The 26,716-nt window shown below is 40.6% G+C and overlaps 1 protein-coding gene across 1 annotated transcript; it reads right to left on the bottom strand.

Annotated features, from left to right (window-relative positions):
• On the bottom strand, nucleotides 1-26,716 carry MATCAP2 (microtubule associated tyrosine carboxypeptidase 2). The gene is made up of 7 exons (XM_050970718.1): nucleotides 26,563-26,716; nucleotides 19,057-19,694; nucleotides 11,361-11,504; nucleotides 9,136-9,268; nucleotides 7,651-7,956; nucleotides 7,056-7,153; nucleotides 1-3,116 (listed from the first exon to the last, which is right to left on the bottom strand). Exons 1-7 carry the CDS (start codon nucleotides 26,585-26,587, stop codon nucleotides 2,955-2,957), a joined length of 1,506 nt encoding a protein of 501 aa, XP_050826675.1. The 5' UTR covers nucleotides 26,588-26,716; the 3' UTR covers nucleotides 1-2,954.

A 26,716-nucleotide genomic window follows, 5' to 3' on the forward strand; every position in this document is an offset into this window, starting at 1 on the left:
TCTGTCATTATTTTGTCTTTATTTGTAAAAGTTGTATAAAATGCCTTTCAAAATTGGTCTGGTGAAACGGGGAGGCTTTTCCAATGCCAGCCAGGTTTCTGTATAGGAATAACACAGCAAGACATAGATACACACCAAAGCAACCAAGCCAGACAGCCAGGAAAGGCTGCCAACTCATCACTGACACCATGAAACTGTGCAGTGACATGAGCTCACTGCTGTCCACACACTCCACCACAGAACTTCAGAATCACAACTCAGTAACCAGTCTCTTCACAGTGAAGAACAAAAATTCAGGAAAATTTACAAAAGCTACACTTCAAAATTTGAGACACTTCTACAAAGGAGGAATGACATGATGCCAAACCCAGAAGCTGACAGCTTCACCTATTGCTACATATTGATACTAACCACTTCCAGACTCCAAATTTTGCACCAGGCAAATCTATTTCTAGAATAATGAAGAATGGAAGTCTAATGGCACCTACTGCTTTGCAAAAAAGGTGATGCAGGTCTTCAAGTCAAGCAAAAAGGCCTGTAGTAGTGTTTAGGGCTACAGAGTGTAAAAGAGCCAGGCCTCCAGGCATGGCATTTTGTGGCAAACGTGTGACTAGCACAGAGTCCTGGTTTTGAGGACACATTATGCACATGCACTTTGATTATAAGATGCTACTACTGTGGGAGGAGAAAAACCACTTTGCTTATGTAAAAGGCATGGGAGAAAGGCAGGGATCTCTCCTATCAGCATAAAATCAGTTCAAAATTGTTCCTTTCTTAAAGGACAGTCTCTTTTGCTGTCAGGGTCAGCAAAGTAAGCCAGATTTTTCCACAGTATAGCCCAAATGATCTCTGCCCAGTTTACTCTAAAGTCAGCTTTTGACTGTAATCCTTGGCTTGACTTCAGTCATGTGTGACTTTCTTGCTGTTTCTGGCAAAGGAGCCAAAACCTGGAGCACACTTGTGGGACTGACTGCAAATGGCTCCTGTCAGGCTGCTGCAGCAGCTCTGTGCCTGCTCTGCACAGCTCTGAAACAAAACTGGGCAGGCCAAGTCACCAGTGATCAAACTAGACAGCCTGTAGGAGGAAAGGAGAAAACAGCATACAGAGGCTGAATGGCTTTCAGCTCCTGAACAATACTGACAACACAAAATTAAGGCTGCTGCAAGCAGTTCTCAGTCCCTGCCTTCAAAACAACTAAATTTAGTAAATTTATGCTTGTTGAATGCATTTTCTTTTTTGCAGCAGTCAGCCAGCCACTGCAAACAATCTGCAACAGTATCTGAAAGGCAGCTGCTTTTATGGGATTATTCATAAACCTTCAGACCTCTTAGCCAGCCATCACCTTTTCCTCACAGATTTTCCTATGGATCAGGTAACATGTTCTCAAGATTTTACTGTAATGTCTGGTAATGTCTTGGTACAAAACAAGGTGGTAGAGTTATTGCATTTGTTACATAAAAGAACAGATAAGAGGGGAGGGATACTGTGGCTCAGGTCCATGCAAATGTGGTGTGGAGAAAATCTTGGCTTCATCTACTCACCTTATCTCATGCCAGGCCTGTTACCAGTGGGCAAGAGCAGCAGGATAAGAAAGGGCAAAAGTCCTGTCCAAGGCTCCCACTAGTTTCTGCCCAGGCCCCTCTGACCACAGCTGCTTCCCAGGAGCTCAGAGGAGCCCTTGTAAAATTCTGTCTACTAAAACAAAACCCATTGTCAGAATACTTTGCCTCACCAATTCCATAATAATCCACAATCAGAAAATGTAGCTTATGTAGTAAGTCCTCCTGCATCATCTAAGTTATTTATCATGTGACTAGAGAAAGCTCTTTGCTGCAAGGAGCTTTATTTCCTTGGCCCTGGACATAGCACCCGCAGTTAAAACAGAGGTAAAGTTGCTCCAGAGTGGTGCAGCACTTCTGTTGGAACACAGGAATAGGGCACTTGAGAGTCATCTTCTCTCCCCCAGTCACATCTTGTTTCTGAAATGAGCTCTGCAAGCTCAAGCTTGCTGTAGTGTGGGGGCACTGCTCAAAAGTGTGACCTGGTCCTCTGTAGGCTCAGGTGATCCAAAGCAGAAGCTTAGTGTGCTGGATTGTGGCCCTGTGTTCCTGAATTTATTTAGAACCATAGGTCATGAAATCACAGTTTTGCTCAATCCTCCTTCCAACACACTGCCATGCTGAATTTCCTAGACATGCTATGCTTGTCCTCAAAGGAGGGAGGCCCTTCCCAGAATTCAGCTTTCTGAAACATGTACTATACACATAAAAATGTAGAACAGTGTAACTTTTTGAGGGAATGAAGGGGAAAGCTTTGCTACCCGATTACAATCACTAAACCAGCACTACCTAGCTTTTCCCTCTTTTCTTAAATGCTAATCCTCTCACTTAAAAAAAAGACCCTGAAACATTTTGTAATGTTACAGACTTCAATCCTGTGGCACAAAGACCTGCTTCTGTGCACTGTTTTTAAACTTTCTGTTTTCATTGCAGTGATGACTAAATGGGAAAGTTATGCAGACAGCAATGCAGCACAATCTACAGCAGTTCTATTGCTATGAACCATGACAGCTATGACCAAAGACAAGGCAAACAAAAGTGAACTAAGGGGGAATTTCTCCTCTGTCTCCTTTCCTCCACCTCTAAACCTGGGAGGGGAAAGGCAATATATTACAAGAGACAGCACTGAGCACTACACCAAGCATACAAAACAGAGTAGATGGCTGGACAGATCACTGCAGAGGAATTTCTAAGCCAAATTTTACAAAAATGCACAATTTCTTTAAAAAATAATCAATATACAATCACAATACAAAAGGACATAAAGGGGCTTTTTCTGAATTCCACATATTCTGGCCACTCTTCCCTCCCATTCCTCAGAAGTCCCTTTCTGCAAGCTCTGGGAAGTCCAGTTCTACATCGTTACACAGTATGTGAATGGATGTCTAACACTCTTAATTTATGAGATCCTGGAGCTCCTCATCAGTCAGCTCATTGACTTCCATGATCTTTTTCAAATGTTCCATGTACCGGGCATGGTCTTGCAAAAAGTGTGGCACCCTCATGTTCTCAATCACAGCTAATCCTTTCAGGCGATCCACGTCCTCATATGAGATCTGTAAGGAAGGACATGGGTCATTGTAGCAGTACAGTCCCATTGCCACCCTGCTGCTGCTGCTATAAATTCTCTTCTGTAAATGAGAAAATATTTCAGAGCTGGAGAATTTAAAACCTTAGAGAAGCGTTTGAAAACATGAGCAACTGTGTGCTTCAGTGGAAGATGCAAAAGACGTGTAAATTTAGCAAATGCCTTCATAATTCCTGATTCTGTTTTGATTCAATCAGTGAACAGACTTGTAGGAATGTGAATGAGAACCATCTACAGCAGCTGCAGGAATAGAGAGAGAAAGAATGGAGCACATGTGAGTCTTGGAATGTCTTCTCAATAAGGCAGAAAGATTTACATAAGAATGGAAAAGCAGTGCAAAAGACTAAGGAACTAGAAAGGGAGGGCAGCACAGGCACGGCACAGGAAACAGTTTGGGAAATGCATGGTGCCAGCTGACCTGAACTCTGCTGTTTCATTTTCATTAGTAAATGTGCTTATGCAAAGCTAAATTAAAATGCATATCTAGTAACTAACTACAGCATGAGCAATACCAAGCACCCCAATTTTAGTTTTTTTTGTTTACCACATTCAATAGCAGAGTGTAGACTGGGTTTGCCTCATGGCATCAGAGCCTTCTGGGTATTGGTGCTGAACTCTCATTTTGCAGCTATTAGAGGATCTGGTAGCTTTTTACCCTAAGGAAAAAATGGATGTTTCTATCTTCATAGTCTTATGGTTCTAAAAGCTAGGACTTCTAATCACAGTAGCTCAAGATGCTGTGAATGATAGTCCAGAAAGGATGACTGCTTTGGCTGGGCACAAGCTGCCATGGATGCACAGAGCACTCCTTGGGCAGCTGTCCAGTGATGAAATCTGTGTGGTTGTCACTGTGTCCAAGCTGTGTGTTCTGGGCACCCTGCAGACAGCAGCATATGCTCTGGCAAAGCCCACCAGCCTCACTGTGCTTCACACGAGCTTTGTGCCAGGTGGCTTGAGTGGAGCCTGCTCCTTCCAACCTTATTGCCCCATGTTTCCCCTAAGGAGCTAAGCCCTGTAGGGTCTGGTTTCCCTGGAAGCAGCCTGTCCTCTGGGCAGGTGATGATTTCTACTCAGCAGCAATTAGAGTGCACATGAAGGATTCACCAGTGTGCAAGGGGCATGGAAGGGCTTTCTGCAAAGACAGGACAGTGCAATCCAGATTGCTAAACCTGATCCTGATTGCTAAACAGAGACAGGTGAATATCTCAGCAATGATAATTGGAACAAAGCCCAATAGGAGAATCAATTTGCATCTCAGTACACAAGTGTGCTTTTCTAGTTGCAAGGACAAGATGCACCCAATTAAGAAAACAAACAGACACCCATGCCCAGGCTCATTCAAGTCACTAAGATCCTGCTATTTGAAGATTGTGTGGCATTACACCTAATTAACTTACTTAGAAGTGGATAGAGACAAGCTCCACAAAACCACACCATCTCTCAGTCTGGAGACATAGCACCACATGCAATTAAATTCTATCTCTTTTCCTGCCTAAAGAAAGAAAAAGGATCCTTCTCCCCTCATATTTATGTTCAGAGGTTTCTGTTACTGCTGGAAACAAGAAACATGTATCTATAATCTGAGATATGGTTTGAATGGGATGCATTTTTGCAGTCCTTGCAATTGCTAAAAATTTACCAAAGTTGACATCCTGAGGAGATCAAAAAAATAATTCCATCCTATGGTGGAAACAGGTTATTTTCCTTACCACATTTTATTAGTCATTTCACTAGATAACATAGACTGAGGCTAAACCAGGCTTACTTATGGTCTTCATAATGTGCTCATGTGTTTCTTGGGAAACACAAACAGTAGGTGATATTTTGCTGCTTCTACTTTTTCAAACTCTGGTAGTTACGCTATACTCAAGTGCACCCAGTATCTGCATTCTATTTCTCTTTGGCAATATTTGCATGCAATTACCACATGAATATTTTCCAGTGCTTCCTGTGTTTGATTCTTTCCTGTTAAGTTTTAAAACTGCTCCTTTTAAGAAACACCATTTCTCAGGTTACAAGTGTTTTCCTTAGTCCCTTCTAGGTATGTTGAACAGCTTGCATGTATCCACAGCACAATCTTCTACACTTTAAGTAATGTCAGAAGCAATAGGAAGGCAGGACCTGGAAAATGTGCCAGCCAAGCTTAATACTCCCTTTGGAACAACCTGATCCTCCCATTCCACCCTAAAAAAATCCAAGTAAATCCCCCATTTAAAGTGGTGATAAATCACTGGGCTAGATCCCAGTGCAAGTTTTATGCTTCTCTCTTTTGTGAGAAGATATATTGGAGCAGACCCAGTGAAGGGTCACTAAGATGATGAAGGCACTGGAGCATCCCTCCTGTGAGGAAAGGCTGAGAGAGCTGGAACTGTTTAGCCTGGAGAAAAGCAAGCTCACAGGAATCATCAGTGTGTATAAACATGGGAATGGGGCTCTTCTCACCAGCACACACTGGCAGGGCAAGGGACAGTGAGCACCAGCTAAACTAAAATGCATAAAATTCCATCTGAACTAAAAACATTTTTGTACAATGAGGGTGGAAAAACACTGGCACCAGCCACCCAGAGGGGTTATGGAGTCACCATCAGTGGAGATATTCAAAGCCCAACTGGACATGATCCAGGGCAAACTGCTCTAGCTGATACTGCTTAAGCATGGAAGTTGGAGTAGATGATGTTGACCTCAACTAATCTGTGGTGCTGAGAACAGACATTGCCCTGATACACAAATTTCCAGCTTGACTGCAGATGTCTGAAGCTAAACCATTCAGAATACACTTTAAGATCCCTTGATTTTAAAAGCTGTAAAATCAAGCACTTATAAATTATCATACTGCTAGAAATAAATTGCTTGTAGGCCCTCAATGTGGGTGTCATGCAATGTGGATCATAGTGGAAGCTGTAATTTTATGAGGAATGACTTAGTGTATTTTTCAAGTGGCCTGACAACCTGCAGACTCCCTGAAGAGAGAGAGGCATAAAGCAGTAAAGGAACTGTGTGTTCAGTGGTTCAGCAGGCAGAAGCTGTGTGGAGTTGAGCAGGCTTAAAGCAAAAGGAAATTTCAGAGAGAAACTTGCAGACTTATTTGACAGAGTGATTTTATTTTCCAAGCTTCCTAACTTGGTTCAATTACCTAAATAGCTCTTGCTTATCAATAAGGATGATTCTGACAGTAAAGGGAAAACTCCAATGTGGACCAAAACCCTCTATCATAATAGGCCCCTTCCCTTTATCACCCATTGGTTGCTAAGTAGGCAGAAATGGTGTACCAGCTCTAAATTCAAGCTCAAATCAATTTGACTCCCTGCTTATGCAAGCATGAACCCTGCTTAATGAACTGTGAAATCTTAGCAATCCTTGGGTTTAGGAAGTGTGACAAAATTTCTGCACTTTTTAGAATGAACTGAGAACAAACAAGCCATGACAGTTAGAATGGACCTAAAATTCATTCACATTCTGTGAATATAGAAATATTATTCTGGGGGGAAAACCCCCTCATTTTTTAAAAAGACCTGCCATCAGTGAGAGAACTTTGAGATGAAATATTCTTTGTGGTGGAAGGGGGGTGCATTAATGTCAATGCACTGCTAGGACCACTGCCTTATTTAGTACCTGTCTTGTTTGGACAAAGCAGTCTGTCGTACTGCAAGTCAGGGAGTATCCCATAAAGGGAGGAAAGTCTGAGAAACATGACCATAAAATCTTAATCTGATAAGTGAAGAATGAGGTCAAGCTGATAGAAATTTTCAGGACCTCAAAATACTTGCAACTAGCACAGTGTAACTGAAGGTGCTGTACAGAGCAGAGAATTCTAGATCAAAGTAAAAGCACCATGACTCATAGTTCATTACAGGCAGGCTTGCTGAAACGATAAAACTGTACCCTTGGGAATAATGAGTTCAATCACCTTTCCAAGGGCTGTCAGAAGATGGAAATCAATGGATTCCCTGTATCTCAGGATTCGGAGGATGCCATCCAAGTACACCTGGTCCTTATTGAAACAGCCTGAAAGGAATGGAGACACGTTGCACTCTATCAGTGTTTGGTCGAGGCATGTTCTCAGAAGCCATTATGAGCAGAACAATTTTATTTTTAAAAACTAGATATTTATATCCCTGACTTTGAACACCTTTCCAAAAACTAGCTAGACGGCAAAACCCATCAGCCAGAAAAAGAAATCAAACATAGAAGATAGAGCCTGTGAATAACCACAGGCAACATTACATCTGTAGAAAGCAGGTCAAACTGTATGAATTTTTGCATTTATGTTCCATTTCCACCAAAAAAAAAAAAAATCTTTACTGATTCAGCTTGAAGGTCTCACCCAAGAGCATTTTCAGCCTTGTTTTCCATATAAGAATTCCTGAGACCCCATTTCAGAGAGTGTGGATTCTGATTTCTCCCTTTTGCAAAGGTTTAACTGTGTGACATGATTAGGGAGCTCTGTACATGTTCTGAAAACCCCCCTGAAGTACAAAAGAGAAGACAAACAGGGAACTCACCCGGCTGTGAGGTGTCAGTCCACCCTCTCTTGGCCCGTACGCAGTAATCCCACCTAGTGTTGGGGTCCTTGACAAATTTGCCCACATCCTGGAAAAGCTGACTGAAGGACATTTGGCTGGCCTGGTACACTGTGTAGTAGAGCAGGGCAGCTCTCCAAAGAAAAGGGTCTTTGCGGAACAGGACGCTGTGAATGCTCGCCAGCCCCTCTTCTGTGGGGTTGATTGGCTTTAACCCGTGTTTCCTACGGCCATTGCGGTTGCACCAAGGCTGGCTGTTGTTGTTGAAACCTCGAAAGTAATGAGTCCCTGGGAAAAAAAAAGTTAAAGGAATCTGGCACTTAGAACAGTTGCATCCAATGATTAAGAAAAAGTTATAAAATATATAAGGAGATACCCATTTCAGAACTCTGAGCTGGTAGGACTGGGCACTGAGAAAAGCAATGATTTTAGCCTTGTCTACAACAGACATTTTGTCAGAGATATATATACCACACACATATTCACCTACTGACTGCAAGTGAAATTCCTGAAAATGCTTAAGGAATGCCACTATCAGGAGGACTTGACTTTCTAAATCTGTGAAAAGGAATTTTCAGAAGCCTTACACGCTGAATTGTATCTGGCATAGGCTAGGCATTGTAGGGAACAGCAGGAAGGAAAATCAAAGTCAAAGGGCAGAAATGTTGCCTCCTGAAGGTGATTAAACAGCACGACTGCAGCCTTGGAAGATGCTATGTTCCCTAAAATGTAACAGTGGTTCTAGGCAATTGCAAGGCTTATTCTTCAGTTGCTATTCAGGCACTAGTCAATATTTTATGTACTTAGTTGAAACAGAAAAATTTGCACTGAAAAATTTGTAGAAATTTTCCATAGGGCTGGACCAACCTTGTGTAATGCAAAACCACAGCAATTACACCAGTTTAGGGATCACTGGGTAAATTCTTCATACCTAAAGCACGCCTACATTTGCAAGCAGTGCAGCGTGACAGACACAGATTTGTAAAGTGACACGGCCGGAGCAGAGGTTGAACAGTCACACTATTTTTATTTCCCCCCCCCCCTTTTTTTTTTTTTTTTTTTTTAACTCTAGAGTAGTTTGAAGAAAATTGTTCTAATAAGCAATGACAGCACAGAAGGTATACCCTGGAGCAGAGCCTCTGGGTTAGCATCATCTGAAAGGATTACTGTGTCTGCTCCCTTTGGCATGGGAACCTCAGTGCTGTAAGTGGGACTGGCTGGTAGGCTTACTTCAAAAGCTTGCTCTGGACCTGACCTAAAATGCTAATGTCTCTGAACCCTAGGAATCCTTTTACTGCATGCTGCAGTAACAAAAAGATTTCTCCTTCCCTTTAGCCCATCTCCAGCTGAGGTTCTTTGGATAGGGATGTTCCCTCCTACTGTACCAGTTCAGTGCCTGGCTGTACCATAAGTAAGAATGCATGCAAGTACTCCCCTGTGCCTGCAGAAGGGATGTGATGCTCATACCAATTTCGTGTCTCAGCATCCCCTCCAGCCAGTGCTCTCGCGCGGTGGAGACATTGATGGTGAGAGTGGGGCGGCCGTTCACCACGGTCATGGAGGCTCGCGACAGCAGGTCCTCCGTGAGATGGACCACAATCTGAAGAGGAGAGAGTTCAGGCACAACTGAAAGAGCTCTCTTCTCGCTCCTGATCCTGCTTTTTCCTCTGGCTCTTCCATGATTTCATTTCTCTTTGGTCCCTTGCCCTCCGCAACTCTGCCTTGCGATCAGTGATCGCGTGAGAGAGCCTTCTGAATGAGTTCATCCTGCTCACCTGTGCTACTGACAGAAGCTCACTTTATTGGGTGAGTGAGGGTGAAGATAGACCAAAGGGAAACTGAAAAATTTAGTACGGTAATAGTGCCTAGACTCAGAGGGCAGGGAGCAATTGCATGCACAGTTAATTAGAGAAAATACCAGTTTTTGAACTGTGTTGAATTATCTTAGTATTACTGAGAACTGAAAAATACTAGATAAGAACATGTAAATTGACTAGGTATATAATTAGCTGTCTGAATGCATTTCAATTGCAATTCTAAAGCCACTTGAATGAGAGGTGGAAGTACTGTGTACTTTTTCTCCTGTTACATAATGCAGACTTGAAATATTGAAATACTGGCATTGTTTTGTTCTACACAGAAAAATAGTTCTAGCTTTCCTGTTCTCTCTTGGAAAACTGGTAATCAAAACAAAAACTGGCAGAGAAGGAAACTAATGCATATTTATATATTGTATTATTTGACTTCAAAAAGCCTTTTTAAACGAGTGACTGAGAGGGAAAAGTGAAACTCTTTGTTAAAGACTAAGCACCTTTCCCTCTTCATGTAAAGCCTAATGAAACAGTACTACTCAAAAGAGTATAAGGGAGACTACTTTAAAGAAAGATTACTTTTTTCAGTATCCAAAAAAAGGACCCAGGGATCAAAGGCATGAATATAACACTTCCCTGTACTCAAAACTCACCCTCAGCTTCAAGTTCAACAGCAAACCACCAGACCCATAAAATTTGCATTTAAGAGGCAGTAAAAAAAGGTAAATCCCAAAGCATTTAAAGTACAGGTGCCACTTAGTTTTTTTAACACCTCTTCAGCTGGAGAGAGTATTTTCATATTTTAGGCCATCCTAAGCATGATGTATTAACCCTATATTCACAGAAAAAATGAAGTATTTCATTAAGAAGGACATGGGCTGCTGGATGAGGATGCAGGATCCAGCGGCCATGAACTCAAACCAAGCCAAAAATGAAGAGGGAGATAAAAGCACAGGAAAAGACAAAACATACTTTTTTTTTTTTGCTTGCTCTAAACGGTAGTTTATTAATCCCACCCTTAGAAACCCAGGTAAAGTCTGGTTATCACTGTCAAATCATAGTCTCGTAAAAATGTGTGATGAGTATAGCAGTTTCTTCTATAATATTATGTTTACCAATTAAATCTAGTTTCTGAGAAATTATTTTTGCCTCATGATTCCAGACTCCTCTTGCTCACTGCCAGTGACCTCATCTAGGTCTTTGTCATCTGGTGATTTCATTTGGATTAATCCCTTTCTTATATATTCAATTTCATCTGACTTTTCCAAGCAATTTCATGTAAGTTCATCAAACTGGTCTTCTAAAATTCTGAATATAGAAAATAAGGGGTTTTTTCACAGGGCTCTAAAAATTAGATGGCTAAAGCCAGGAAAAAACAGCACTTAAACCAACTCAACAAGTTCTTTCAGACATTTTTATTCACTTATGTCACTTTCATTTGTGTTGCTTCTTATAAATCACTCTCTTGGGCTGCTGCTTATTTTTCTTGGCCTTTTCTTAACTCTTTCCTTTGGTGTAAATAATTTGATACAGGAGAACAGATGGCAGAACTGATGAATAAATGGAAATGTGCTGGTCTCCAAGTAGCTGAAAAAAGGAGGGAAGGAAGGGTGTCGTTCTTGGGTACTCCCAAAAGAAGAGAATTTAAGAAAAAGCATATATGAATCAGGAAACAGGCTCAGAGAGATGACTGAAGTGTTCACAATGAATGTGTGTAGTTTCAATTGTTCAGACATAAGACTGGGCTTAGCTATGAGAAAAGTATGATGTAAGGAATTTTCTTGTGATTATGGCGGAAAGGCCTCCCAGATGGTCTCTTGGGTCCATCCAATGTCTAAGGTCCACACAACTGTTTCTTTCCTGATGCAGTGCAGGACTTACCTCACCAAGACAGCCTTCTTTCACCATGTACTTCCTGACGTGATTCCAGATACGACTTTTGGTCAGCAAGCTGCCTCCAGTGGCCTGCTCAAATTTTTCATAGCTTCCATATTTCTGCAACGTTCGCTTCATAATGTTAATGGACTATAAAAAGAAAAAACACAGCAAATATCAGGGCAGTAAGATCCCCATGAGAAACTAACACTTGTATTCTTCCTCTCTCTCTCAATCTCTCTTTTTTCCTTAGTTTAAAATCCTTCTTTTCTTAACTCACTGGCAGTCACTAACAGGCTGTACTCATTTAATACATGCCGACATGTTCTGCAATGAATTTATGCCATCTTCAGATGTACATTAATGCCAAAGTGCTGAAAAAAGATTCTCATCAACTCATCTTAGACCCACAGACATCAGCGTGATGATTAGACGATTATCAGTCTAGTGAAATAATACCCATTTTCTCTTTAATTTTGGCAGTGTCGTACAACTGCCTTGTAAAACAGATGTAACAGGTCTCCAGGACATTTGCAGTTTGACAGCTTGTTTCTTTTTATGTTTTTCCAAAGAATTTGAAAAAGATCAACTATTACTGTCATCTTGCTTCATTTCTTGGCATGTTCTAATTTAGGAACACTGATTAAGCAGATGTGTAACCATAATTTTAACAGTAATACCTCTACCAAAAATGTCTCCTTACAATAAAATCCCTTGTACCATGGGTGTCTGTGAGAGAAAGGAGGAGAGAGAGCAGGAACTTTGATTTACAGAACTTTGATTTAAACTTTTCACTTAAACCACAGTACTTCTTTAAAACCCCCCAAAATGAAGGCCTATTTCATGAGGTAAATAGAGTAGTATCAACTAGATTCTAGTTGATCAAGTTGATTCTACTGAATCAACTAGATTCAGTAGATTCTCCTATGAATTGCTGCTAGAAGAAGTCCCTTGAGCAAAGCTCAGCACAATGCCCATAACCATGATATGAACTATGCATATTGAAGATTTTATTGATGGGGTGTGAAATGCTCATCCCTAGTTATCTTCTTTCCAGCACATCATTTCACACCCTTAAAAGAAAATGTGGTATGGAGTAACTTCTTTCCCAGAAACAGTCCAGATACAGGGAATAGCTTTTTGTCATAGACTTGATAATAGAAGCTCCTGGCATTACCTTAAAAAATTAATGTTCTTGCTAAGAAAATACCACTAACAATAAAAGGTGAAAATCTTGCAGACTGAATCTCTTTTTACATTGTACACTTATATCCCTTCATGAACCCGTTTGTCTCCAGCTATGTAATTCTGACATTGTCAGGTTGACTGACTTTCCACAAAAATTGAATTAATTTTTTATCTCTCACAGCTACCAACAATCCTTCTCTAATGTTTTTCAAGTTGAAACTAATCAACCCTGTGTAATTGCTACTGAAACCCATAAATGACAGCTAGACATATCCTTAAAGTCTAATAGCACTTTGATGAAGGAAATGTCACTTACCTGAATGCCAAAGAAATATTGCACTTAATGTTCAGTATTTCTTTGTCTTGTATATTTTTCTAAACCATTTTTCCCTTTTTTAAAATTACCTATGAATTTTAACTTCTAAAAACATTGTCTGTTTTATAATTTTTTTAGTGTCTGCACATTCTGAGCCATTTGCCTGTCTTATACAAAATCCTCAGTTAAGGAAGCAATCTAAATGCTCCCACCCTTTTCCCAGGAAGTTTACTCTCAGCCAGCAGCCTAACCAATTAATGATAAAAGTTCTTCAGTCTCCTTTGCCAGGTGCCAGATCCTTAAGATATATATATCACCTACTAATTGTTTGGTATATCAGGTTTCTATGAACAATCTGTCAATCTTCTAGCATGAAATTTGTCTTCACAATTCATTGATAATAAATTTCAATGAAATCTATAAGACTAAACATTAAATACTTACTTAAATTCTAGGATGCCTAAGTTCATTTGAAATGAAATTAATTCAGAGGACCTTAGCTGGAGTGCAGGAATTTTCTGAAACCACATCATCACAATGAACAGTGAGAAAATGAGCACTGAACACATCAAACCTCCTACTTGTCTGTCTGTAACAGCAAACTCCCTGGAGCTGAGACCTCCAGGCTACAGGAGGCAGCATGATTTTGGGAGTCAGGAGACCCAAGTGCTAACTCTTCCTGCCTGCCTGCAGGCACCTTCCTGGGCTGTTGAAGACTTTCCTAAATGCTGTGAGACACTTGAATCAACAGCACTATATAAACAGCAGGTTTTCAGACACAGGTCCTCCTCAAGAAACACAGACCCACTCCAACCTCTCCTACCTCAACCTGACAGAGTTCACAGCTTCAAGGGGAAACTTCTTTATGTGCCACTCTAGCTAACCCACATCCTGGCATTCCATCCACATCCAGATAAGTATTTCATGTTTGAGCTCCTGCATACTAAGAAAGTTCTTAAGCTTAAGCATTCTCTTTGCTGAACAGATATTCAGAAATTACTAAGAAGAGGGCTTCCCCCTATCACCTTCTCTCTTGACTCTGTTTCAAGTGAAACTGAAAAAAGTCCTGAAAAATCTTTCCAAGCGGGCAGGTGTGGCTCTGGAAGCACTGAAACAACAGGGAGAGCCATCACGCAGAGACACATTGCACAGAAATCCCTAGGGAGTGGCAGAAGGCCCTGACACTGGGGTGAGCCCCATCCCCAGTGATGTTCCTGGTTTGGACACTTCTTGCCACAACCACTCCTGCTGGGGGTGGTTCCGGAGGGGAAAAGGTTTGGGAAATGTTTGGTTTCCAGGCACTGACTACAATACCAAGCCCTTAATTTGGGATTCTGCACCTGCCTCCAAGGTGAGATGACTCAGTCAGCTGTTGCAAGAACTTGCTGGGAAAGGGGAAAATCCAGACCAGCATGCCAGCTGCTGCCTGCTGCAGCATCTAACTGTGAGCTAATTTTCCAGCCTCCGGGCCAGCAGAACATTGGTACTGCTAGAGTTCCTAAGGCCAAACTGTAAACTCTTCAGCAACAAGTAAAAAAATAGAAGAAAAGAAGAACTATGTGGCTATAGCAGGTTACTGGTTAGGAGTAATAATTCCTGTTCTTTTCAATATTACCTAAAATGTCTGCTTATCCCTCTGATCACTACTACAGAGTGCCAAAGGAAGCAGCAATCATAAGGCCCCATCCAGAAGGCAATGACACAGATGCATGAACAAGAGCAAGGCAAGGCTGTTTAACTGACTGGATTAGGTTATGGTGGTGTTGGCTTTTTAAAACAACTTATTTACAGCCAACTAGGTCTCTGAATTTCAAGTCACCCATGTCCAGTAACTCAGCTCAGTGGTTGAGAGTTCTTGTAGAAATATGTACTGACAAGACTTCTTATGAGTAGTGTGAGGCAAGCAAGTCAGAGAAGGGTCTCAGTGATCTAGGAGTCAGCCTCCTATTTGAGTCAGCTCATCCTACATTCAGAAGCAGCTCTGCTGCAAAGGAGTTGCAATCTCTGCTGAGATTTGTAAGACAGACAAGGTAGATACACACCATTGCTCTTCTTCCTGCATAACTTATCTGCTGGGGGGCGGAAAGCTTCCAAGGTGCATCATTAGGTAACACTCAGAACCAGGCTGAGCTTGTTAGTTTAATCAACAGCCATAAAATGGTGGCTGTCTGGGTCAAGAGGAATGGAGGAAGGAAGGTAAGAATATATTTCTAGTCCACTCAGGTGGTAGTATTTGGGGTTTTATTCAGTGTTCCCAGAGGCTTTTCTTTTGCATGCTTGTTCTGAGTGGTATAAAAGTCATGTTAAAGTAATTTAGAGCTGATAGAAATATTTTTAATTAAAAACTATTAAATTACTTTGTAAAGAATTTGAGGTTATTACTCACTGGGTTTTTTGTATGAGACTGTGCTCTGAAGTAAAGCTATCTTCCTACTGTGGTATCACCAGATCTATTAGTCCCTTCTAGGGGAAGAGAGATGTTTGTGTCAGACCCTGAGAACCTGTGCCACTTGGATGGCCTGACATGCTTTGTGTTATGTATTAGCACACCTTATCTACAAATCCTAGTTAGCAAGGGAATTTGTTAGTGGTGCAGAATGAAGTGTTTTACAACCAAGTGCTTTATACAGTGTCATGTCCTTGAATCTTCCACATGCCTCAGCTGTGACATCACTTGGACATAGCAAAGGATTACTCAGTGTTGAATGCCATGTTGTTTAACCTTCCCGCTCCACCTAAATTTTTTTCCCCGACATCTGATAAATTTGCTAATTGTAGGCTATTTTTATGATTGTCTTAAAAGGTGTCATGCAAACACTTGCAATGTGGAATAACTGGTTTATTTATGAATTCAAAACTGCTATACTCTTATGAGTACAAGGGAAGAGGATGTATAACTCTTTTGTGGGAGGATCACTCATTTGATGAAATGGTTGGGGGTTTTTTGTTGGTTTTTTTCAATGTATACAGAAATAGAATTTTTGCTGCCTTGTACAATTCAAAGAAACAGGGTACCTAAAATTGCAACTTGCTGATTTCGGTTCAGCAAATTGCAACTGTTAAGTTCATCTACTCTGCAAACACTGGGAACAACTATTTCTAAGCAAATATTGCCACCTCTTGCATCTCAGCAAAAAAACAAACACTTTGAGTACTAAGAAACTTCACAATGAGGGATAAATAGTTTGAACCAGAAAACTTTCAGAGCACAGAGCTGCTGCAGTGACCTTGGAACACAGTGGTAAAAAAAATTAACTTCTGTAATATCAGATATGTTAATCCTTGTGAAGAGTGAAAATCTTCATGCTATTTTCTGTTCTCCAGTTTACTTTCCTAAAGGCACTGTATTGTGTGACTCATGAAAAAACCTTACTATGAATAAAATATCATAACGTAGATATGAAGGGAGAAACAAACAGAACACAGTTTGAGAAGGAAGACACTAAAACTAACATTTTTCAAATGCACTAATAACTCAAAAATGTTTTCTCTGTGTCTGTGAAAAGTCAATCAATAAAAGTGTTGGGCTGTGCCCAAGGTTTAAAAGCTCTGATTTAAGCAGAGGCATGGGGTAAAGTGGGTGCTCACAAGCCTGTGTGTCCCCACTGCAGCATTGCTGGGTTAATGGTTTGCAAACCTTCAGTGCTCTTTGCCTTTAAAAAAAAGTAAATAAATGGGGCAGAGTGTGATTTGTCTTCCAGACATATTTCAGTAATGCTGTATTAACCAATTTCATCGACATGCACAAATGCAGAAAGGGCAGTAAGAAAACACAATCTGTTTTAATGTCCAAGCAGGCTATGCACAGCTGTGGTTAAAAAGATTTTTGACATGACTGAAAAATTCTCTGAAATGTCAGGTTTTGAGCTCATTTTGCTTAAGTATCCTAAAATTCCCTATAAACATGGTGGGTTCATTCAGTAAGAGCTGGGTTTACAGCTTTTTACTCATAAAAGAGCAAGCAAATGTAAGTTGCCATGAGCACCTTTTGTAGAAAAAAATAGGAATAACTGCTCACAGTTACCAAGGCTTTCTAAAATAAGTGGAGCAATAAACAGAAGCTAAATATGCTTAAAAAAAAAAAAAAAAACAACCCAACAAAACTTAACTGAACATTCTTGTAGCTAAAAGGATAACTACACACAGTTGCATTTTTACTGCAGACCCTGCTCTTGATACTGTGAGTACTTTTTTTGCAACTGAAGTCATCCTTTCTGAATTTGCTGTAAGATACCTACGTTTTTCTTCTGACAAGTAAAATCTGCGTGAAAAAAAAAAGAGCAATGAGGAAAAGCAAGTGCCCCTACAATACTTCCTGATTAAAAATTTTGATTAATGCTTTTTCTGGATAGTAAATTTGCATGAAATTAAATTCAAATTTGCGTGGAGACGAAAATGTCTACAGCCAGGTGTAGATAAAAGAGAGAGAGTGACACCTGCTGGGCTTGGAGCTATGTTAAAGCTGCTGGTTTGGGCATTTTTAAGTGCAAGGTATTTTTGTTTGGTATTTTTAGGAGCTGAACTTTGAATACATGCTTTTCTAGTGACTCAAACTAAGTCTTGTGAAACAATTTACATATTCCTTGTTAATTGTTAGAAATATACTTCCTTGAATATTAAATAATTTGCTGCCTTTTATAAAGTTGTTACAGGGCCTTTATTTTCCCATACTTTTTATGGACAGGAAAAAAGGTAGAGTTATAAATCAGAAAAATACTGAGGAATGATTTCTTTTTAAAATATTCAGTATTTACACTTATGGGTTTTTGTTAAAAGAAGGGTAAACCACAGACAGGTTTGCTCCAAAAAATCATCCTGCATAAAAGGACCTTTAAGGCTTTTCTAACCCACACTAAAAGGGATAATTTGTATTAAATTCAGTTTCTCAAATCAGTAGTTGTTGATTTGCTGTCATCTATGTTGCTAATATTGCTAAAAAAAATCAAAGGAAAACCTATTAAAAAGCTCAAGTCAAGGGGCAATTTTATTTGGTGTCATTGCAATTTAGTTCGTTGTTTGGAAGTACAGAAGAAGATTTTAAGTATAGCACAGCTGTTCCCTTTTCTCATAAAGAAAATAAATTTTTAATGTAAACCCAGAAACTGAGTTGTTAAAATATACAGATATTTTCAATGTGAAAATGGAGACTATCAATACAATGATGTAATGGGTAACAACACTTTTGTAAATTCTTGGATTTAGAAAGAGAAAAAAAAACCCAGTCTGTTCACAAGTCAGGGATCATGTCTTACAATCCCTAGTCCTTTTAAGTCATGTATCTTATGTATCTTTGCCACCAGGATTTTTAATTTTAAGTGAAATACTCATATTGCAAAGAGTGAAACTCGTGGAATGGCAGGATGTCTTCCCAAGTTAAGTATCACTTGAATACGTAAGAGTCTCTGTTTAGAAAAGCCTGTCAGACCAAAATAAGATCTAAACCATTTAAAAATATAAAAAAAAATCTTCTGAACCATTTAAAAATAGCAAAAGTGGGAAGAATACTGCTTCTGATACTGTTCAGATAAGCACTGGGTTTTGTCACTTAGGTCAAAGTTGAAAAAAGGGCTTTTTTTGTTTAGGTTTTTTGCAACTGAGGAAGCTGAGGCAGTTACACAGAATGGCAATGTCTGTAGCTATGTTACCAGTGGGGCTGTAAGTTATGAAAAACCAAAATTTTCTTCTTAAAATTTACCTCTCTCCGGAATGGAATGTGGCTGCTGCTTGATTGAGCCTAATGTATATGTAAATACCCTTTCAAAGTTGATTAAAACAAGGAACATCAACACATGCTTATCCAATAACTATGACCTCAAATAATTGCGATCCCCTCCCAATCCCTGTGTCACCAAGAGGATTGGCAGGATTTCTATGCTGCCTTATTCCTCTGCCTGTTTGGGCACTGTATTTTTCCTCATTGCCTACAAAATTTTCTTGCTTTAAATTATGTTTCATGTAAACCCATTTAGAAGGAGCTGTGCCTTTATCCCTTAAAACCCTGTAAATTTCAGAAAGGTTATAATTTTTTTTAATTAAAAAGTTTTTATTTCAGTTCTATTAGTGCATTCTCATCTTTGATGCATCTTCCAAAGAGCAGTGGAGAATAAGGTGAAATTACTTGCTACAAACAAAGCAAATACCACGTAATTGTAGGAAGAAATAATCACTGGAAATGGAGGGGAACAAAAGCAACTCTACCTGCTTAAGAAATCTGTCAGACGCATGGCTGTGCTTCGCTAACACATTCGGCAGAGCGGGGTTTTCATATTCAAACTGAGGATTGTACGTGAAATCTGAGTCGAAAAACTTAACCTTCTCTTTCTCCACGTTGGACGGCTTGATCGCGGTCAGCAAACACAGCTTCTGGCCAGCGGCGTCGCCTACGCTTCTCGAGGACGGGGACTGCTTTGGCTTTGAGAGGCTAGAATGTTTCTTGGCTCTGCTCCGGGGCCGGGCCGGCGGTGCCGGGGCGCTGCCGAGGGCGGCGGCCGCGGGGCCAGCGCCGAGCTGCGGCGGCTGCCGGGGCCCGCAGCGCCGCCCGCCCGGCAGGGACAGCGCCGCCTTCCCGCGGCCGCCCCGCGGGCTGGAGGAGCGCTTGGCGGCGGCTTTCCTGTGTTTCTTGTGGTGGGAGGACGACTGCTTCTGAGCGTGGTGTTTTTTCTCCTCTTTGCTCTGCAGAAGGACGTTGTAGCTACTGGTACCTGTTGTGAAAATGTCCTTAAGGATGCCAGAAGGCGGATGCTGGAGGCTGTTTTCATTATTAATGTTCAGCTTGTGTACTTCCAGACTCAGGACTGATTTCCTAGAAAGCTCCGTCTTAGGCCAGTGAAGTTTTTCTGCATTTAGGGAAAAAAAAGAAAACAATGTGGACACACTTGATTTTCACAAAGTGATACTAATCTTAAGGACTCAAAACTGCAACATAAAGGAAACACAAAGTGTCTTAACTGCAGTCACATCACATTTATCTTGACTTCTAGGCATAAGGGAGAACTGAGTGTGTATATCACTTTTGAACAATTAGACTGGGACTTGTAAGATCCAGCTAAACGAGTGTTTTATGCCTGCATCTCCATGCACAGCTACACTGCTGGCAGGTAAGAACTTAGTTGATTTTAAAAAGACTCTGCAGAACTTCATGAACATCTACTGCTACATTAACAAATGTATAGTTTTGAGCTGATTGATCTTTATCACGCAAGGAAGGCTTTCTGTAAGGATAAAGACTAACTTAAAATATAGGAAACTGCATAGGAGCATGTGAGCTGTGTTTACAGTGAAGTCCCACAGGGATGTGTGCTGCAATACAAGCAGTCTGGTGAGATCTCATCTGCAAAATCTGATTCACAGAGTTTACTCTCAGAAAAGGGTGAGAACATTGGAAAGGGCCAGTCACTGTAAACAATTTTCAACAGTATATGGATAGTAATATATGTTTAAAAGACTTCAGTCTCATGTGTTAATACAGTTTCAGTCTTAATACAGACAATAAGCCATATTCAGAGAGGCAACAGAGATCAGCTAGTTACACTCCTGAAAAGCCAAAAGACAATAGTGTGTATTTCACCTAATCAAAGTTGTTCTACTATAATAGCTGTCTTAAAAAAACACTTGAAAAGTAACATTATAAATCAAACTAAGTGCAAGAAGCAAATAAGGTTTCTTTAATTAGAGTGAACCATCCTTTCTTGCTCTGACCCCTGGCATAGCCTTTGGGGAAGACTGGTGCAGAGCAGCTGCACAGAAAAGTCACTGAGGATTAAAACTGAATTTAACATTTGTCCTGTTAGAGAGAAGTGACCTCGCTTCACTGGTTCTAACCACTTCCTCCTCTTGACAACCAGTTCCTCCTAGAACATTAGGTGAGCTGAAACTACACGTACAAATAAATTGTGCTACAGAGACATTTCCTACTTCTGTACCTAAAATAAAAGGATTCACAGAACAGGAGATATGGCTGTGGCATGATTAAAGCCTGCAAAAGGGATTTGAGCTTCATCCCCCAGTTATATGTAGTTGAACTGTAATTACTTTATATACAGTAATTATACTCTGAAGGTAATAGCAGCAAGAGATCATTAAATGCCTCCAAGGCAGAAAAAAAAATCAACAGTGGCTTAATTTCAGCTTTATTTTCACAGTAAAATTCAGCTTTGCTTCCAACATAAGCACCATGACAATGTATTTCATGCTGTTGGATCTCTGTCAATTCCATATCAACCTGTGTTCCTCAGCCCTCCTGAAAATCCTGCCCTAAAAACCAAAAAGACCAGAGGTCATATTTGCATGAACATGTGATGAGTGATCTGCAGCCAGGGTGTTTTCTCCACTGGAAAGAAGAGAGGTAGAAGCATTAGATTATTACCCTTCACTTAAGCATGTGTATCTTATGCAAACTCAGTATTCTTCCATCATAAGTCTGTGAATCCTCTTTCTATGCTTGGCACAGGAGCGTGCTCCTTGGCATTCCTGTTCAAGTTCTGTCAGATCATTCTCATCACATACATGACAACCTGCCTACATGGCTTATCTTGCTCTCCTATGAGCTGTTGTGGTGAGAAACACAGTCCCCCATCACAAGGAGAACAATATCAAACAAAATACATAAGAGAGATACATTTTTTGGATGCAACAGAATAGGATGACCACTCTCATATTTCTGGTATTTGAGACTGACTTCAGACTTGTATCAACTATTACAGTATGACAATCCTTACTTTTAAAGAAGGGTAAATGAAAACTAAGGTTTCCAGAATGTCTGAACACATATTAAATTTCTGAACACATGACTTTGCTTAGGTAGACAAAACTGGAGTTGCAAATTACACAGCTACTTCTTAAAATATACACAAAGAAATAACGTGATACTAGAGGCATTAATACTTCACCTTCTCTACTAACCAGCTCTTAAAAGCCACAAAGAATATAGAAGCCTTAAATTGCTGCTGTAATGGAACAATTAGAACTAATATCACACAAGTATCTAAGAAGTGATAAATAAAAAAGAAAAAAATTAGAAATTTAATTCAAGGCAACAACTCAAAATGACCTTAAACCACCCATTCCCTCCCTCCCCCAACGTTTGTGTCAATCTAATACCAAAAACTCATGACAGCAAGCTGTTAGAGCTAAGAGGTACAGCTGGCCAGTAATAAATGCTTTTATATGTGGACAATTGCCGAATGCCGTAAGTCAGAATTCTCCTGGAAGTGTCACAAATGGTGGCTGAGTGCTGAACATGCACTGGCAGGATTCACATGCACATGGCTGATATCAAAAATAGTTGTTCCCAATCTGTAGTTACTCTACAAGCACAATCTAGTAGCAAAGTGATTTTTCAGCTGCCAAAAAAAGTGTGGCTGTCCTTAACTTTCTTCTGACTAAAGGATACTGTTCCATGCCTATTTGTGCTGGAAACCTAGAATCAACAGGTAATCTGGCACATTTGAACTATTAGAATAGATAACAAAGAAGTTTTCACGGAAGTCTTTTAACTGCTATTCTAAAATTCTGTATAAGTCTTCTGAACATCATTACCAAATAAATTAGAAAATAATATTTGAGACTATGTCAAAATCATGTTGCAAAGCACAAAATTTAAAGTTCTTTCTCTTAGAAAATTCTCTTAGTACATTTGTTTAAGCTATAACATATTTTAAACTCACATCTGTAAATCAGATGGCATCAACCAAATTAAGAATATACTGTCTTCTGTGAAACTTATCTTACTATTTCCAAGAGCTTCCACTGATTAGCAATGCCTGGTGATTGAAAAAGAGGTCTAGTATTCTGAATATAAAACCAATTCATTGCACAAAACCAAATTCAGTGCCTCCTGAAAACCTGCTTCAGTATTTCAATAAGTACTGAGATGCTGTGCTGCTATAGTGTAGCCAATTGGAATGGATTATCAACCCAGATTAATTGCATGGATTGCTTAGCAGTGATTCCCAGCTTTTAAATTCTGGATACCATTGGACAGATTACTTCTAAAAGATATGAAAAAGGCAAATTGAATACTACCATGCTATGGTGTTACACCACAGATATCACGCTACAAATCCCACAGGTTTTATCTTTTGTATGTCATCCACATGCTGCGCTCCATGTGTTCTGAGAAGTACAAATCTGAACTTCCTGACTTATTTCTGGTTTTGCTGTAGAAAACTCTTAAAGAACATATGCCCCGGGCTCTATTTACCTTTGAGAGCCTCCCTCGTGTAATTTATGTACCAGGATTCTTTTCGTTGTTCTCACTTCCTAACACTCAACAGTCACAAAGCCACAAGCCCTTCAGCAATCAAAAAAAAAAAAAAAAAAAACACCAAAACCCACAACAAAACTAATACAGTCTTGTCCTAAAAGATTATCTCCATCATGTTTACTTCCATTTATTTCTGTCTTGTTCCTTTCTACCACAACACTAATAAATCATGGTCCTAGAGACACAGATGAAATATTACATGCAAAAATCTGCCACATTTGGAGTGCAATATGATGGCAAGGGATAAGCAAGCAGGGGACAGAAGGGCTGCCTATCCCCGTTTTGTCATAATTTAGGGTACCAAAGAACAGAAAACCCTCCTGTTAATGGCAACTTGGTCTGTCTTGGGCCCGAGTAGAGCTCTACCCCTCCTGAGTGCGATGGTGTTCGGTGTCTGCTGTCCCATAAGCTGGGCTAGCAGGGCAGCCAGCCGCCCAAACACAGCCACCCCTGTGAGTCTAAAGAATCTCACACGACAGCAGGTTGCGCCCTAGCCAAAATCCCATCATTGTCAAGAGATCAGCTGGAACTGGCAGTACTGGACTTACTCCATCCTGCAAACACAAGTGCACTATGTGTCACAGAACAATTCCAAGTACCACAGGCTTCACTTTGCAGAAAGAGTTTTATCTGTAACTTCCATTTATGAACAGGTAGCTGTCACAGCAGTACTGGAAAAGGGATGGAGTCCATGAGTGCTAACAGAGAATATGTGGGAACCACAAATTTCATGACAATTCTGCACTTATGAAACACATTCTATGTATAAATTGCATCCCAGTCACTAGACTTGAACCTTGCACTACTGCAGACACTGCCTAATCTTGTCAGAGGTTATTTATTACAAAAAAATGTTAGATTTTATGTCATGTTTAAGAGCCAGGTCATATTATTGGTCTCTGTCCTTTAGAAACTGATGGATTGAGCTAATAAGTCAATAATATACATGGTAAAATCCCAGTGTAAGCATTTTTCTAGCCTTTGGAGTGTGATGTATAAATAATATCTTCCTCTAGACTACAGGGCAGCTACTATCCAAGCAGCTTCTTAAATACCTGTTCCATAGGTGGAATGAGGTTAATGACAGGTATTTGTGGCACAGATATCTCTGTCTGGCTAGCCTTGCTCTAAAATAGCAGAGAGCTCCTGCAGTTTTTGAGCAGCTGTCACTCAGGTTATATCTTTTCAGTGAACAAATCCTGTCCAAACTGCAAGTGTGACTAAGGTGGTTCACAAACATGTTCATGAGCACTTCCTTCTATCCTAGGGATGTAATGGTTTGAGCCACTACTTTTGTTTTTAAGATTACCATTACTATGTTGGAATATGGCTGAGTTTCTTTTTTGCTCAAAATCAGAAATCATTTCAAGGCTGACTTCAATTTTCAAATCTATATGAATGCAAATAATGTATGTGATCTATCTACAAGCAATAGTTAAATTTGAAATTGTGAGATGAGAAGGAACTACACAGATGTGACAAGTAAGATTCTTCCTTTGTCTCACTGTGCAAAGGTACAATTACATTACAAAGAAATGCTTATCTCCAATATTCAGAAAATTTGAATAGATTCATAATGCCCTGTAGTTTATAGGCTCTAGACTGTATGGTTTGTCTGTGCAGAGGGCTATAGAAAGAATATTCTGAGAAAATGCAGGCAGCATAAAGTGTTGTATATGAACCTGTAATGTTCCACTGCCTCTCAAACACTACAGGCTTGTATTTGTGACATAACTGAATCTGACCAAAATTCTATACTCTATTTCCTCACTACTGGAAGACCCTTTAAAGTTTAAAAACACTCCAGTTTTGAACAGAAGCTGTCAGGCAACTTGAACTAGAATGCACTGGAAGCTCTGTCTATGACTGAACATGGTTTGACAGCAGAATTAGGCAATGAGTTTCTGTAAAAACACTGACATTGAGTTACTTTCTATTTTCACAAGCATCTTAGTTATTAACAAGAGCCTGTATGATATTGGGAACTTTTACATTTAACCTAAGATTCTTTTTTCCCCTCTAGCACCCCCCTCAAAAATATCCACCTATTTACTTTTCTTCTGCAAAGGTGTGATCTGTCATCCAGCTTTTAATTCTGAGCTTCAAAACCAAGGGCAGGTTTCAGCTATCAGCCAACTTGTATATCTGATTCATTAGCTGCTAGTGTTCATACGTAACTCTGCATTTTTAGGGATGATTGGCAGTTTGAATTTTCGTCTTTAGGATGACAATGCTATTTGAGATGTACTCTTTCTACCCTAAAAAAAAAAAAAAAAATGGACTCACTTGCAAGCAGTTTCCTGCACGTTTACTTCTATATTGAAATACAGTATTATATAACTGACTCCAAATTCGGGCCCTTCAAATTAAATTACATAGGCACAGTAATAATCAATAAAAGTGAAGACTTGGCTCTAATGAAATCAAGCAACAAACTCCCACTGATGTAATAAACTCAGGATATAATCACAGAACACTGGTTTCATCCTGTGCAGGAAGACCTGCACAGGATGAAACTCTCATCCAAGCAGGTCTCTGGCTTCTTCTCCTGCAACACAGGTGCAGTCAGGAATATCTGATGGAGGGATATGGACTCAAAATAACTACTTTTCACAAAATCTCATCCTTTAAGATTGCGGTGGCTATTGCACATCTCCAGGGTTGCTCTGATCGACCCCATGAACTTTATTTCTGTTCCCATTGTGAGAAGTAACACTCTAGTCATATCTGTGCACAGATGGAACAGCATATCAATTATGCAGAGAAAGAGTAGCTGTAAGAGATCTTAGTTATGATAGCAAGGGTACTGAATGAGGGCACGCTAAGACACCTCCAGCAGATTTATTGTAGATAGATTTTGCCATGGAAAAGAAACATTGGCTTGAGCCAGCTGAAGTAATGACACAAGAAAGGATGTCAAATTTAAACCAGGAAAACATCTGTTTTCAAGCAGCAGCTGTATTATACACAGCACAAGAAGACAGTTATGTGTGGCACCAAGTACCAGTCTATATTGTCGTTAAATAGTCATAACAGAGGTTTGTAGACACACATCCTCTAAGGATTTGTTCACTTCTCTGAGAACAGAGCAAAGGGTAAAGCCAAAACGTGAAAGACACAAGATGTAACCAGCCGTAGTTTTACTGGCATTCTTCCTTGCACGGTCTGTCCCTCGCTCCAGCGGAGCGGGTGTCACCTCCGCACTCCCCCGTGTCGCGGGGCAGGGCCCGCAGGTGGCACGCTCACTCCCCATTTACCGGGGGGCTCCTGCTCCTGGAGCCAGGCAGGTGTGGAGCCTTTTCCCCGTCCCCAGGGCACACCCCACCGACACCCGCGGCGCCGCCCGGGCGATGCTTCCTCGCTGGCCGGCGAAGCGCTGGCGGCCCGCCGGCTGCCCCGGGCGCGACGGGGACCGCGCCGCCCCCGCTCCCGCTCCTCACCGGTGACACAGATGGACTCCAGCATGGTGCTCCGCCGGGCAGCGCCGCCGCTCTGCCCCGCCGGCTGCCCCCCGCGCGGCGGGCTCCCTGCTCCCGGGCGGGGAGCCCAGAGGGGAGGCGGCGGGGAGGCAGCGCCCGGCGCCGCGGGATGCGC

This window comes from Serinus canaria, chromosome 2 (assembly GCF_022539315.1).
Source record: "Serinus canaria isolate serCan28SL12 chromosome 2, serCan2020, whole genome shotgun sequence".
Classification (NCBI taxonomy): Eukaryota; Metazoa; Chordata; class Aves; order Passeriformes; family Fringillidae; genus Serinus; species Serinus canaria.